This window comes from Diadema antillarum, unplaced genomic scaffold (assembly GCF_040938485.1).
Source record: "Diadema antillarum isolate AM-2024a unplaced genomic scaffold, OU_Dant_1.0 seq00001151_RagTag, whole genome shotgun sequence".
Classification (NCBI taxonomy): domain Eukaryota; kingdom Metazoa; phylum Echinodermata; class Echinoidea; order Diadematoida; family Diadematidae; genus Diadema; species Diadema antillarum.
The window spans coordinates 474616-489314 of NW_027271962.1; the positions used below are offsets into that span (position 1 = coordinate 474616).

General features: G+C 40.0%; 1 protein-coding gene across 2 annotated transcripts; it reads left to right on the forward strand.

Moving 5' to 3' along the window:
* Positions 1 to 890: 890 nt before the first annotated feature.
* On the forward strand, positions 891 to 13316 carry LOC139744262 (large ribosomal subunit protein uL30-like). Of its 2 annotated transcripts, none has more exons than XM_071654705.1 (6): positions 891 to 913; positions 7280 to 7385; positions 9760 to 9926; positions 10973 to 11110; positions 12405 to 12517; positions 13036 to 13316. In XM_071654705.1, the coding sequence occupies exons 1-6, from the start codon at positions 903 to 905 to the stop codon at positions 13242 to 13244; spliced, it is 744 nt and encodes a 247-aa protein (XP_071510806.1). In that variant the 5' UTR covers positions 891 to 902; the 3' UTR covers positions 13245 to 13316. The 2 variants fall into 2 exon arrangements, with proteins under 2 accessions (XP_071510806.1, XP_071510808.1); XM_071654707.1 differs by having other exon boundaries at positions 892 to 913; positions 9775 to 9926.
* Positions 13317 to 14699: the final 1383 nt, after the last annotated feature.

A 14699-nucleotide genomic window follows, 5' to 3' on the forward strand; every position in this document is an offset into this window, starting at 1 on the left:
TGCGGGTGCATGCGCTCGCTCTCAAGACACATTAGTCTGGTAGGAATGGGGGGGGGGGGGGGTCCCATGCACCCTCCGAACACATTTTTTAACTTACTTTTTTGTAACCCTTAGGGTGTCTAGTTAATTAAATTTTTTGTTCCCAAGAAAAAATCGTGTCCCATGGGGGTCATTGGCGGCCATCTTGGCAGCCATCTTGGATTTTCAGGGAAAATCATGAATTCATACAATTACAAATATAAAAAAGAATCATTAAATAGACACCCTAAGGGATACCAAAAAGGATGGTGTATGAAGATCCCCCTTTACTACAAGACTGTTAAGACAAAGTGGTCAGTCACTCTTATGAGGTATGAGATTGTCATGTACAAGTATGTATATAGACTATTGATTGGTCAATTTCTAGAGTAAATGACACTAATTTTTCTTGCATTTTTGGACCTTTCTAGTATGAAACTAGCTTTAATCATGTAAATAACTATCTCAAATGATTTCTCGTGCCGTATTTACTCTGAAGAAATGTTTTATTTGTCTCTGGATGTTATGTAATTCAAAAGTAAAACTATTTGTGTATTTTTCGGTGTAAATGACACTGACATTGGCATATTTTTGGGCTTTTCTTGTTTCAATTTTTCTTTAATCATGAAAATTATCGTTTCAATCGATTCCTCATGTCACATTTACCCTGAAGAAGTGCTTTATTTGTAATTGTATGCTGTGTAGTTCAAAAGTTGTGGAAATTCATGATTTGTGAAATGTGTTCGGAAGATGCATGGGGACCCCATTCCTACCAGACTAATGTGTCTTGAGAGCGAGCATGCACCTCTGACAGTACTACTAGGTTGTTTTTCTTTTGATTAATAGAGGGCGTCCTCCGGATCGTTCTTTCCCTACAGCCCAACATGGCAGACAGGTAGTGTAGAGTGATTCCTTGATAAGATATCCTGTACAATCTCAACAATCGAGGCTAATATAGCACGTAAAGATAGAGAGAAAGATGTCACATAATCACTTCATTCAGTAGAATGTATAATTTTGACGAAATTGTCACTGCTATACTCATTTTTACGTCCTAAAAGTGGCCGTGCATCCCTTTCGTTCTCGAATACTGTCCGTGACCTGTGCAGTACTGTGTTGAACATGTTCCTGTCTTTCGCCAAACACTGTCACTGTAGGCCCTAACTGAGTTAGTGCTGTTCGTGCTGTTCGTGGTCGTCGTATCATAATGCTAGCACTCTCTGGAGCTCTTCTAGATCTAGTGCGTCTAGTAATGTCTAGATCCTACGTTTTGTGCCACTGTTGTGAGGAATGTCAAAACTGCTCACAGTCACAGTCCTGATTTTGTGAAGTAAATGGCAAAATCGTGAAAAATATGCCCCACCACACTAGACGGTTAGACCTATGTGACTATCCACCACAGTGCAGTGCGCGTGCATCATCATCATGTGCATAGACCCTGTGCATTAGCAAGCAATTACATGGTTATGAGGGTTTCTGTGCCTGTTTAATGTTAGCTAGGTTAGGTTAGGGTTATGTTAGGGTCAAAGAGATTTGAGTTACTGTAGTAAACAGTGAGTAAGCATTCACCGTACACGTGCGTGCGTACGAATGAGGCACCCAGAATTGAAGAGGGAGTGTACGGGCGCTAGTGTACTTTCGCACCTGTTTGTCAAATGACCTCCAAACATGCACAAACTCACTCTACTGGTATGGCCACGAATATTTACCTTTACCTTTACTAGGGTGTCTGTAGCATTTTTGCAACTTTTGAAATTCTATAAAAGGTGGATTATAAACTATTTCATATGAAAGAAAAATATGTCATTAGCATATAGATGCTCTATTTCAAATTTCATGGCAAAATGATTATTCTATCTCGAGAAATTCAACTTTCAAATCACTGCAATATTACAACTTTTTTTTGACGAGCACGCACGAAAATGTGTCCAAATCATGTTTGCAAACAAGGCCGATAAGTAGCATTCGCGTGCAGATCGCCAGCGACCGGTTAATGAGCGTACAGCGGATTGCTAAAACGCGTAACCAGCGCAGAAGCCACTCCCCCTCGTGTCGTCATAATACATGTTGTGCGTACATGTACGTATACAGCGCTCAGCGTTGTGAATGAATACGTGGCGCATGCATTCCGGCCCAGCCAACATCAGAGGACGAGCTAGCGAGCGTGCATTTGAGTGTATTACTACCTACACACTGTACACACACGCTATATGCGCTACACTACGTACGTGTGTACACACGTACACAGCTAGCTGGCTATTGATTGCGACGACTACATACTAGTAACACGTCGATGCTGTCGAGATCTATGGCAGTTCATGTGAAAATGTTATATGGCTATTTAGCCATGAATGCCACTTTACCACCATTCGTGGCTGAAGAGTATAGCTTCCAAAATCGTTGCTTGCCCTTTTTTGTCGATTGGAAGTTCAGTCGTAAAAATCGGTATTTGTACCTACCTTCCACCGCGGTACCGCTTCACAATTGACTTGCCTGATATGGTGCGTTGTGTAGCCTAGGCCTATCTGTTGTGCTGCATAAGATCGCGAGAAAGACTGTAACTCGTGCATCGTTAGTGCACTTTTCTACTGAAGTATTTAAAAAATGAATATGACTCTACATGGTCATTCGTTTGGATTGCTAACTCATACATTGTAGGCCTGTTATGCTCATTATCAATTCAGTAATAGTACATGTACTTTGACTACGTTGAAACTGATGCGCCAGGTGGTTTACGAGCGTGTTACATACATGCACATTGTGAATGCTGGGCATGAGAACTCAGTGCTGTAGAACTATCGCAAGCGGAGCGAAGCGACGTGACAGCTAGCTAGCTAGCTCAGTCTGTTTTCAGTGGCACGGGTGTGCACGCGCGCACGTACTCGTAAGTAGACACACACACAGCGATCTAGCGAACTACATTGTATGTAGCTACGTAGCTACCTTGCAACGGTAGACACACTGCTGACCTACACGTGTAGGTCCATGAGATACACACACACACACAGCGCGCGAGCTAGCTGCATGCGCGCCATGTGGCGGCGAATGCGTGTAGATTTACATATATATGAGCGTATTTGCTCGGACGTTACTATGGTTGTTGCATACGAAGCCACGCCTAACACGTTCGCTGAGATCAAAAAGTTATTGCAAGGGGTATCTTCTAGGCAATATCCCCGGTCCAAGATGTGGAGCTAGCGAAAAACCGACCTCGCCATCGGATTCAGCACATCCTGAACTACTCGCATGCCACACGCTGGTACAAGTAGCGAAGCAGACGCCGAGATATCGAGATAGGTATGATTCAAACGACATTTACACCAATTTATCGTCGGAGTCATGTACCAGCGCTTTGATAGATTATGGAGCAAATCTTCCTCTTTCATATGATACCAAATTTGTTAGGATTCGATAGCGGCATGGACCGGGGATTTTGCAATAAATGCGATTTTTTTAGCACAAAACGCGGGGTCAAAACAGCGTAGGCGCGCGACTCCATTGTGTTCTATGGGGCTTGCGTGTTGTAAGATAGGGGCGCGTTTTGTCCGAAGGTTGGCAGTGCGCGATCAGACACCCTACCTTTACCTTTGCCGAAGATATTAGCATCTGAGTGAGATTTAAGTCCAGTAAAAGTTAGAAATGGAATTTTCACCATTTTGACACTTTTCTACTTCTCAGAGTGATGTTGATCGTGATCGTACGTAGCTACTTGCTCTGCGATAATTGCGTTGCACAAGAGCAGAAATCGCAGCATGGTGTACAATTAGAGCAAGTTACCCAATGTTCGACAGCCTAAATTGCGGAAGCAAAATAGTGTGCATGATTCGAACACCTGCGCTGCGACCATCGTTCGAACGCCTTTGCTCATTGTTCAACCCCATATGTCCGTGCTTTGACACTCGCGACGTACCGCGCCATACGCTCGCCCTGCCTACTAAAAGTATGAATGGATTAGTGTGCGTATGAAATTGTATACATAGTACATCGCACTATGAGAGCGCGCTACTCCATGTACTCCACACTGTGCGAGAGATTCAACGCATACATAACTCGTTGCGATCGAACCATGGCGATACCGCAAATTCTGGCACGGGTGGCATGCAAAATATAACTATCGCTGAAACGCTCAAGTTATCTCAGAAATTGCTGCCATCGTGGCTGTAGATGTACACGCTGTACAGATTCAATGCAGATAAACGGACTACCGGTAGTAACTTCGAAACTTGGAGTGAAACAAGTCTATATGTGTTGCTATGCAAAATACCCGTTATGTACCAGTTGAACTGCTTATGCGAGCTGACCCGGGAGGGTCGCGACAATGATTTCGGGGGTCCGGCGACGTGGCCCACTGTTGTGCTCTTCGGAGCACATGTGGAGTACTGTAGTTGCATAGTTTGAATTTCGCACTTGATTTGCGCCATTTTTTATTCATGAATTTCAGGGAATTTTTATTCGTAAGAGTGGTCTTTTCATGGAAACGGTCGAATCAAAGGCAACTTGCTTTACAAAACATGTTTGCGCAGCACGGCAGCGAGCACAGTGATTGATCTAAATGTAGCTATCTCATAGTAGTGGCCAGGGCAAGTTCTTCTAGGTGTCTTTAAAAAGATATTCCACCTTTTTCTCAGCTTGTACCGAGTCGCAGCGCAGTAGCGATTGATTGAGGATTGGGGTTGTTCACATTGTGTGTGTGGGTGTGTGTGTATTTTGTTTTATACACAAAATTCTTGATCTACCTTGATTTACCTTGATGTTAAGTGAAGAATTTTGTATTTGATATTGACAGTGTGGAATTTATGTTGCCACAATGAAATGTGTATTATTTTGCAATTACTGCAAAACGAGGAATGTTCGCGTGCATTTTAATTTCGCGAATTTCGCGAGCGCCAAGATTCACGAAATTAAAATGCACGCGAAAGTTCTTGTCCACACTATATGCATTGAATGCCAGTGGCAGTTCGCGAAAATTTAATGCCGTAAAAAAGGCCGTCAGCTCCAATTCGCGAAAAATTCATGCCGCGAATATATCATGTTTTACAGTAAATGATTTTTATGTAATTATTTACATAAAAAAGAAAAATAGAAGATTGATAAAAACAAAAAAGGTGTGTGAATGAAAGAAGATTGTGAAAAATGTGATAAGACGAGGGTGAAAGAATTGTTGGAAAGGGTAGGTAGGAAAAGGGGGAATAGGAAATGGAATAAAAGATATACTGTCTTAAAAAGTTAAACCTAGAAAAAATGAAACAAAAGGTTTGCAAAATAGAGAGTTTGATGGAAGGAAAGAAAGAAGAGAAACTTGCATTATAAAGGAAAACAAGGGAGAGATAGCTATTTTTGAAAAGAAAAGAGGGAAGCAATTACTATTAAGAAAAAAATATAGATTAAAAACAAGTACTAGGTAGAATAATAGAATGAGAGATGAATCAGAACTTGATGAAAGCAAAGATGAATAGGAAGGAAAGAAAGAATTACGCAGGTTGAAAAGGAAATAAAGAAAATGATTCATTGGAGCAACACGTGAGAAAAAGATATTGAAGAGGATGGAAAGACCCTTGTAATTGGAGGGAAAAACAACCCATGAAGGAAGCAGAACAATTAGGCAGAAAGTACGGATAAATAGGAAATTGAGAAAGTTTGACAAGAAGTAAACCAACAAGAACTGATTGATTGGAAGGAAGGGGAAATTTAGGAATAGATTCTACCTGAAAATGAAAGAAGAAAAGATAAAAATAAAAGGGAAAGAATGCAAGATATAAGTGGCAGCATACAGTCATGCACGCGCTCAACCGCTATGAAGCTACAACTGCTATTAATGCAAGACTTGGCCAAGGAAAAGGGAAAAACAAATTTTAGCTTGTCAACAACACTGATAGAAAAAGCCGCTGTGTCGCTACATTCAGACCAAAATTGACCTTGGCTTAGTGCATGCGCTGAACGTATTCGCACTGTGCTTGTGTACAGAGCAGCAATTCCAGCGATAGAGATTTTCTGACGCTTTTTCGACACTTGTAAACTCTATAAAGCGTGAACACTTCTATTTGACTTATGGAGACTCAGATGCAAGTATTTTAAGTTACTGAATAACTAGGATGAGTTTGTGCATGTTTGGAGGTCGATTGACAAACAGGTGTGAAAGTACACTAGCGCTGAGCGCATGTGTTGATCCAGGCATTTGATTACAGTCTGTGTTCAATGTCTTGTCATAGGATCTGTAAGGTGAAACCCCCAGAATTCGGTCACTTAAGCTTTTCTTTAATATTTTTTAAATTAAAATAATACCAGCAATGTACGTTAAATATACCGTAGAATCTATCAAATTTCACTTATCTCAATTTTTATTTTGTTAAATAGATCTAGACTCTACGTCATAGAATTTCACAAAATCCCAAAATAGAGGTCTAGTGTCTATATCACCTTGAAAATCCCCCAGAATACGATCACCGGGACTAGAATTCGGTCAGGCGATATGCGCGTTCAATGTCACTCCGCTGAAAAATGTGCCGCGCTATACCTTGTTGGCGGAAAATTGCATCGGGGACGTTGCGGCGCCTGTTGCACTACGGTTAGCACTGCCACTGTTCATGAGCGATGACGTCATGTCTCGCTCAGTGCACTTCATGCACCATGCCGTTTATCCCTACCATAGCCGATGATGGCAAGCTAGTATCGGTTGATGATCAGTTTGCTATTGCTTTCAAATATGAAAGGTTTTCCCTCATTTGTCAGCTTGCTCTCCCACAATGCCTTTCGAAAATGACATCATCGCTTTCTTCCATTCATAAGCTTTACGTTGATACCAAGTACTCCTCTGTGGCTTATTGGAAAACAACGTAAATTTTCCGTATAATTTTGCCCTTAAATATGGAATTTTTCGGCAATCTGTGCCAGGAGTATGCCATCAAAGGAGTAGTTTGGGTCATACATGCAATTTTTTTTTTCATTCTCGTATTTTTTTTTACATAAATGTCAAAAGTGAGGTCTAGTCTCCCTTTCGCTGGGCATCATGTTTCCAAAGTCTTTAACCATCAACTGTCATTCCATGCAAGACTCTTCTTTCAAAAAGTAATCCGTAAGTCAGATTTTATGTGTGACAGTCAACCTCGCTGCAGTGCTGAGCTCAGACTCGCTATCTAGAGCTATTTGCAGATTCAGGACTATTGTACATGGTGTATCCAAAAGCCATATTTTATCTTGAGGTTGCAGTCTCTTAACGGGTTATCATGTCTGATTGGAATACTATTCAATTCCGTTCTTACAGTGAGCCAAAGAAGCTGCCAACGGCTCCTGAATCCCTCCTGAAGAAGAGGAAAAACAGGCAGACAGAGAAGGCGAAGAGGGCCCAAGCTCGTCTCCTAGCAAAGAAGGTATAATTAAACTTTGTAGCTAACTTGCATATCATTACATTGAGCACTCTCCTTAACCCTATCTCTGTCACGGGCCGATTAAATCGGCCCCAAAACTGCAACAGAAATGCTTCGTCCGATATTATCGGCCCTATTTTGATTGACAGATTACTTCAAAGGCTATGACACTACCACTCTATAAACTCATTTGTGATTGGCTGACAGTGTAAGGAAACGATTTCCAGCATGAAAAAAGCTTCCCCACCTTTAACCAATCAGGAAAGCTTTCTCAAAGTCCAAGAAATTGTGGTGGCCCCGCCTATGTTCATTTGCATTCAGACTGCAATGTATTGTGTACAGTTTTGCCATGTGTGGAGAACTTACACGAATCTGTATATTTGGGACTGTAATAGAGATCGCCGCGAGCGATGAAAAGATCGTACGTGTGGGTCAATTTTCGTCTATTTTATCTAAGTCCAAATAGTAAAACATGAAGTGAAAACATTCAGATTAGGGATTTCAACATCTCTGAATTCTGTGAAGGGGTATAGTTTCAGTAATATCGGCCTCATAAATGATCTGAAGAATAGTTGAACACTGCACATTCGGTGCAGCAGTTGCAACTGTTTACTCAGCACTAGCAGCAGTGCAATGGGTCTCTAATTAGCCGAGGCCAGCGGGGCAGGTGTAAGGAGCAATAGGGTTACAGTAGCTTCCTGCTGGCGGCCTGAAGCAGTACAGTCTTGATGTTGGGGTATGTTTGACTGTTTATTAATATCAGTATGTGCTCTGGATTGCATCATGACACATGCTACCTATAGTAAAATGTAATTTGCAAGGTATGAAGTCAGAAGTTGTCATAGTGAATCATGCATATTTCCCACCCCTACCCCTTAAAGGTAGGGGATACCTTTTACAGACCTCCCAAAATGCAGCAAAACATTCAATATGAACCTCAGGGGACTTGCTTAGGCCACTGCTGAGAAATTTGGAAGTCAACCGTTATCTACAATTTGAATAATGCACAAAACTCAACTACTCAGTAGTTCTGTGTGTCAGCCACACTTAAGCCTTTTTGTTGCAGTCTTCTGTATTTGTTATCTATAAACACAAATCTAAAAGTATAAGAGCTGATGTAATAACATATAGAGTGTGTGGCAAGAATGTATATAGAAATGTTTGTAAGTTTTGATGAACTTTTTTCACAAAATATACATGATGGACACACATGCAGTGCATGGGTCTGCAAAGCTAGCCTAGTAATGTACTGGAATTTACGGTGAGCCCCGAAAAAAATTCAATTCAAAATCTAACGGTCAATAAAAATGTACTAAATGTTACCTTCCACTTTCAATACTTTATGGGAGTTTCTGAAATGATACTCTCTTCAACATACTACTGTATTTATACAACTCTTCATTTAAGGCATGCAAATGGGATTCCCTACCTTTAACCCTAATCAGGCTGGGCTTTTTTGGCTATGCTATATCTGGGGGCGGGGGCCGATTCCGCCCCCCTTCAGATCTCGCCTATGGAATGCGTGATTGCGCCGAAAATCAGCACACGCGACGCTCGCGACGTATACTATCAAAATGTATGGTTGCTTTGTCCGAAAAATTTTTCTTATATTTTATATTAATTATTGTAATTTATGCATAAAATCAGTTAGGGGCTCTAAATCACTTATCAATGCTCTAATTAAGCTAGTTTCTTTTTAAAAATGTTTCTTGTATCATTCTCCTGAAACATACAATAAAAAAAAATCTGTATCGAAATTAATTTCTTATGAATATGATTGTTTTTTGAATTTCTTATGTATTTCTTTGTTTTTCGACCTTTTGTTTTTGTTTGTTTTTTGGCCAAAATTTGTCACAGACATTTTTCGAAGCTTTATTATGCTAAAATAAATTAATTTCATCCATTCTAAGTCAAGATATGAATTTTTATGTGAATTAATTGAAAAAACACAATTTGCATTGGATTTGTACACAAAATCATGTTTTGGAGCAATTTTGGGGTTGACAAATTTTTTTTGAACGGGCATCGCGTCAAAACGGTATTCGTCGGCGCAACAATTTTGGTCTCAAAAGTTGCGCGATACTCGAAAGAAAGAAGTCATGAAACATCGCGGCGGGAGCTTATTGCCCTGCGAAGATACTGCGCGAAACGTCGAGGGGGGGCGGATTCCGCCCCCCCCCCCCCCCAAGCCTGATTAGGGTTAAGAAACAAATGACTGTGTGACATCAGTCTGATGATCAGTCTGATAATTCAATGTCTCCTGTCGTATGTATCTTCGGTATGTATCTTCATAAATTTAACTTGGTAGAGTTGCTGGGAGATAATCTGTACAATATACAGTACAGTAAGCTATGACAAAATCAATTATTTGCTTCAGGAAAATGCCAAGAAGAGGCGCGTGATCTTCAAGCGTGCCGAGGAATACATCCGGGAGTACAAGAAACGCGAGCGAGACAACATTCGCCTCCACCGCCAGGCCCGCAAGCATGGGAACTTCTTTGTCGAGGATGAGCCCAGACTTGCATTTGTCATCAGGATCAGGGGGTGAGTCTTGTGTGTTTTATCTTATGATAATTACAGATGATCTAATTTCTTGAAATATAGTTTAAAAGTGGTAACTCACTCCTCTCACTTTCGTACGCAATTTTTTAAGTCGAGTATATTTTTGTTTTTGAATGAAGGGTAAAAGAAATGGAACACCTTTGTGATAAATCTTCTTCTTGGTTCTTTCTAGTCTGTACATTTTAACCTGTGGCATATTCTTCATGAATAACTCAAATTCACTTGCATAAAATCATTGTTAAATTGGCATTCTTTATGCACAGCATAGATTTTTTTAAATCATGTCCATGTATCCTCAGCAACTATACAGTACAGGGGAATTCCATATTAGCAAGATTGGATACAATGGGAATCTGCTTTTTAAGAGGTAAATTGTCAGATCCTAAGTAACCTCTATGTGATAACTTATTGGAAATCAAACTGACTTTTATTACAAAATTAATTTCTGGCAAAAAAAAAAAGAGAAAAAGAGAGAAGAATTTGTGTGGACATAAGGAGTTTTTCCCCCCTGAACCAAACACTGGGCAAAATGACATGTTTTGTCAAGACCAGCAAACTACTGTTGAATAATGACATTCTATACCGGTACATGTCCACATTATTACTATGTGCTTCTTGTGACTACTCCAATGACAAGCACCACATACACATTTGTTTGGTAGTATCTGAGCTCCAATTAGCTCTTGAATGATTTGAAGATGAATATATTTGCAGACTGTTCTAGAAAATTCTGTCTGTCTTAGTAACCTTTTGGCTGAGCATATTTTGTACAAGGGATTTAGTGTTTTGAGACAACCACTTGATGTCCTCATAAAGAATGCCATGCAGTGTTATTCTCACTGTTGCATTCCATTTGAAATAGCCTTATTTCCTCATAATTCATTCGATCTGTTAGCTGTGGTTGCACAAACATTATGCAAAGTAAGATTTTGTTTCATTTGGATTACTGTTCTTTGAGCCTGAATTGTAGACCATATAAAGTGGAAAAGATCAAAATGTACCAATGCTGTTTTTAATACTCTTTGCAGCATCAATGGTGTGAGCCCGCGTGTCCGCAAGATCCTACAGCTCCTGCGACTGAGGCAGATCCACAACGGTGTCTTTGTCCGCATCAACAAGGCCACTCTTCAGATGCTCCGACTGGTGGAACCATACATTGCCTGGGGGTGAGTCTTGTATGACTATTTTACACCACACATGGATATATTCATGGATTTGACAGAACTATGGGTATTCAAATGCTGAAAGCTTCCTGGAGATGGATGATCTATAAAATTTGTGCAAGATCGTCATCATAAGCAATATTTTTGATTTATGCCTCCCCAAAAGTGTTCACTTATTCTTTTCAACAAAAGTATCATATACAAGCAGTAATTGTCAAGCCTTTCTCAACAGTATCTAGATGAAGTTTTGCTACAGAACTTTGGATACATTTGACTGTTGTCAATGTCTAAAAGTGTATGCACACAGAAATATTTGTAGCGAGTGTCTGTGCCTGCGATATGTAGGTGAGTTATAGTGACCCTGCGTTCTTAGAACTTCTCTGAGGTTGCCAAATGATTAAGTCGGTCCTTTTAGACTGCTTGCATGGTTGATATGATAATATATGTGAAGGAGGTATTACAGCATTTGAGCCTTCACATATGTTTTGAGGATGCTACTTTTTACTTTGTTCAAATGTGGCACTGTGCAGTTAAGTGACCCGATAGAAAAGGCAAAACAGGTTACACATAGTAAAAGATGAATCACTCCAACTCCAATGGAGAAAAAAAAGTGCTACAAATAAGCACAGTAGACCCTGCCATTAATATAGCATTGGGGGGGGGGGGGGGGGGGGCTAGGGAGGTGAAGAAGTCATGAACAATAGGGAAATAATTACTGTCTTTCCGTGGTAGGTACACAAATTGGGGAGTGGAAAAAGCACATTTCTTCACTGGGCCAGGTCAGGCACTCTTTCTCAACACATTGGTTGGCCATAACCGAGTAGGGCATTTTATTGTTGATTTAATGAATATCTTGTAGCTGCTGACGTAGTCGATCTTTTGACAATTGCACCAAAGCACTCTGAATTCTGCTTCAAATATGAACTTAGTGCATTTGGAAATGTTTTGCTGGATTTGTCCCTTTGACTTCTGCTTTCATTTTACACAGGGAAAAACAGCACATTCCTTGCTCATATTGCAATAGAGTCTTTCTAGATGTGTATTAAAATAAGAATTGATCAACATCAACAAGACTGCAGATGTTGACCACGATTCAAGTCAAAATCCATGCTGGCACAGCTCAAATAACATTAAACTTGTGGTGATGATTTAGGCGCATGTCACTTGCGCATGTCACTTGCACATGTCACTTGACTGATTCAGCCCTGTTGTGTGAATGTTTCATGAAGTTGTATGACCAACAAGGATTCTTGATTACAGTGTATTTCATGACATCAATTAATGATTATTACTACAGATACCCCAACCTGAAGTCTGTCCGTGAGCTGATCTACAAGAGAGGCTTCGGCAAGAGCGCGAATGGAAGTCGCATCCCGATCACCGACAATTCCATCATCGAGACGGCTCTTGGTAGGTTTTCCTGTATCTCAGTAGAATGGGGGGAGGGGATCGTGTGTTAGAAGGTCAAGTTTTGTTCGTGCAGTATGGTAAAATATGGTGAGTGTATATATGTATTTATATGCTTTTACATGTTGACCATTTATGGAACAAACAACTTTAGGTGGACACACACCATCCATGAATATCTTTTTCTGAATGAACAGTTATAATAGGGTGTAGATTAAATGTAAATTATTTGAAATGAGCGCATTTGTAGGGATTGAGGAAAGTCCATTCTTTGAATTTGCACTTGGTAGAGAATGTTGGGGCCCATAGTCTTAAATGGTGTCCACCCTTTGGGTCAATAAATGTGTTAAACATCTGTCCTTAAATGATTTTTATGCCTTATCATCACACCTGCCAACAGCACCATTTGCCTGCAAGCTTTATTCAGGATAACTTACATAAATATTCTGCCAATAACAGAATCCATTTGACAAATGGACAGGTAGATAACCATCATAACATTTCTCTACCCATGCCTGCAGGGAAGCATGGCATCATCTGTGTGGAGGACCTCATCCATGAGATCTTCACCGTTGGCCCCAACTTCAAGCAGGCAGCCAACTTCCTCTGGCCCTTCAAGCTCAGCTCACCACGCCACGGCTACCGCAAGAAGGGCAACCACTGGGTCGAGGGTGGTGACTACGGCAACCGCGAGAAGTTCATCAATGACTTCATCAGGAGGATGAACTAAAATGTCTGAAAGAACCATGTAGAGCAGCCACAACACACACAGCAAAAAAATAAATGACATTGTCACATGCAATCGCAGTTTGTTGTTGATTTATTTGTTGTGCAGTGTTTGTTCTTGCCTCCAGAGGTGTGATGTAGAGCAATGAGTGTTCATGGTAGACAACATCTAAGCACAGAAATGTTATGATTGACATTCTTGATGTTTTACCATAATGATTTTTATTAGCCACCACTTAACTGCATATCCGTAGTCTCCATATGAAAATTGATAGTTACAGGTTGCAACATCAGTCATAAGTGTTTTACAAGATTAAGTCATAGTCAAAGCACATAATTTTTCAAAGATGAACATGATTAGAGGCAGATTTGTGGATACAATGTACTTTGAGGATTTGTACTGGAGAAAGTGAGGAAATTTATTGACAGATGATTTTTGCTCTTGAGATAAACAAAATGTACATTTCATGATAAGTATCCCAGTTCTGATGCTGAGGTTATGCAAAGCAAGACTTTGAAGAGTGGAAACTGTTCATGGGATGCAATTCATTGCTGTTGGCCTATGGAAGTGATGGGTGTAGGGGTCCAAGAAGATCCAACCTGATGTGTGGACAATATGAAACAACTGGAAACAATCTACATATTTCGTGATACAAAATGTGATTACACTGTCTCTAGATTTGTTTCTGTAAATCTGTACAGGGGAAATTTGATAGAACGAGATGGTCGGAACTGAGTCATTTTCCTTGTTAAAGCCAATATCTCGTTATGTCAATAGGTATGAAAAAGCATAACACTAAGACATTAATTTGCACATGTGGGACTACCCATCACCTTTCAATCAATACTGATAACCTGGTAATGTGTGTGAAGAAGATGTTTTTCGCCAATGAAATCCAACATCAAGAATGTGTTTCATAACCCTATTCTAACCGGGCTATTTGAGACCAAGTTTTTACTGAGGGGGGGTCAATTTGACCCTCCCTTCAGATCTCGGCCGCCGATCACGCGATCGCCGCGAAATTTTGCCTGAAGATAGAGCTGGATGTCAACTCCAAGATTACATGGTCATACAATAGAAAAATATTACCTTTCTATTTTTAATAAATTAATTATGCAAATTTGTGCATGAAATCATATTTTCACCTATAACTCCATTAAAAAGACTGGAGGATTGCTAAATTTTTGTGTCAGAATTCCTCAAGACACATCACACAATTTTGGTGTACAAAAATAGCGCAATCGAAATCAATTTCTTTTGTTTTTTATTGTTTTGTTAATTTCTTATGTATTTTATTGTTTTTTCGACCTTTTGTTTTCTATTGTTTTCTTGCCAAAATTTGTTGCAGGCACTCTTTCAGGCTTATCTACACTAGAATTGATTAATTTCAATGGTTAAAAGTTGAAATAATCTAATTTGTATCAATTTAACCAAAAAACACAATTTGCATTGGATTTG

Bases quoted from the DNA above. Each gene is read 5' to 3' on its own strand.
- LOC139744262 (XM_071654705.1), top strand. The intron at 7,386-9,759 runs GTATAATTAAAC...TATTTGCTTCAG, and splicing joins CTCGTCTCCTAGCAAAGAAG to GAAAATGCCAAGAAGAGGCG. The intron at 12,518-13,035 runs GTAGGTTTTCCT...CCATGCCTGCAG, and splicing joins CATCATCGAGACGGCTCTTG to GGAAGCATGGCATCATCTGT.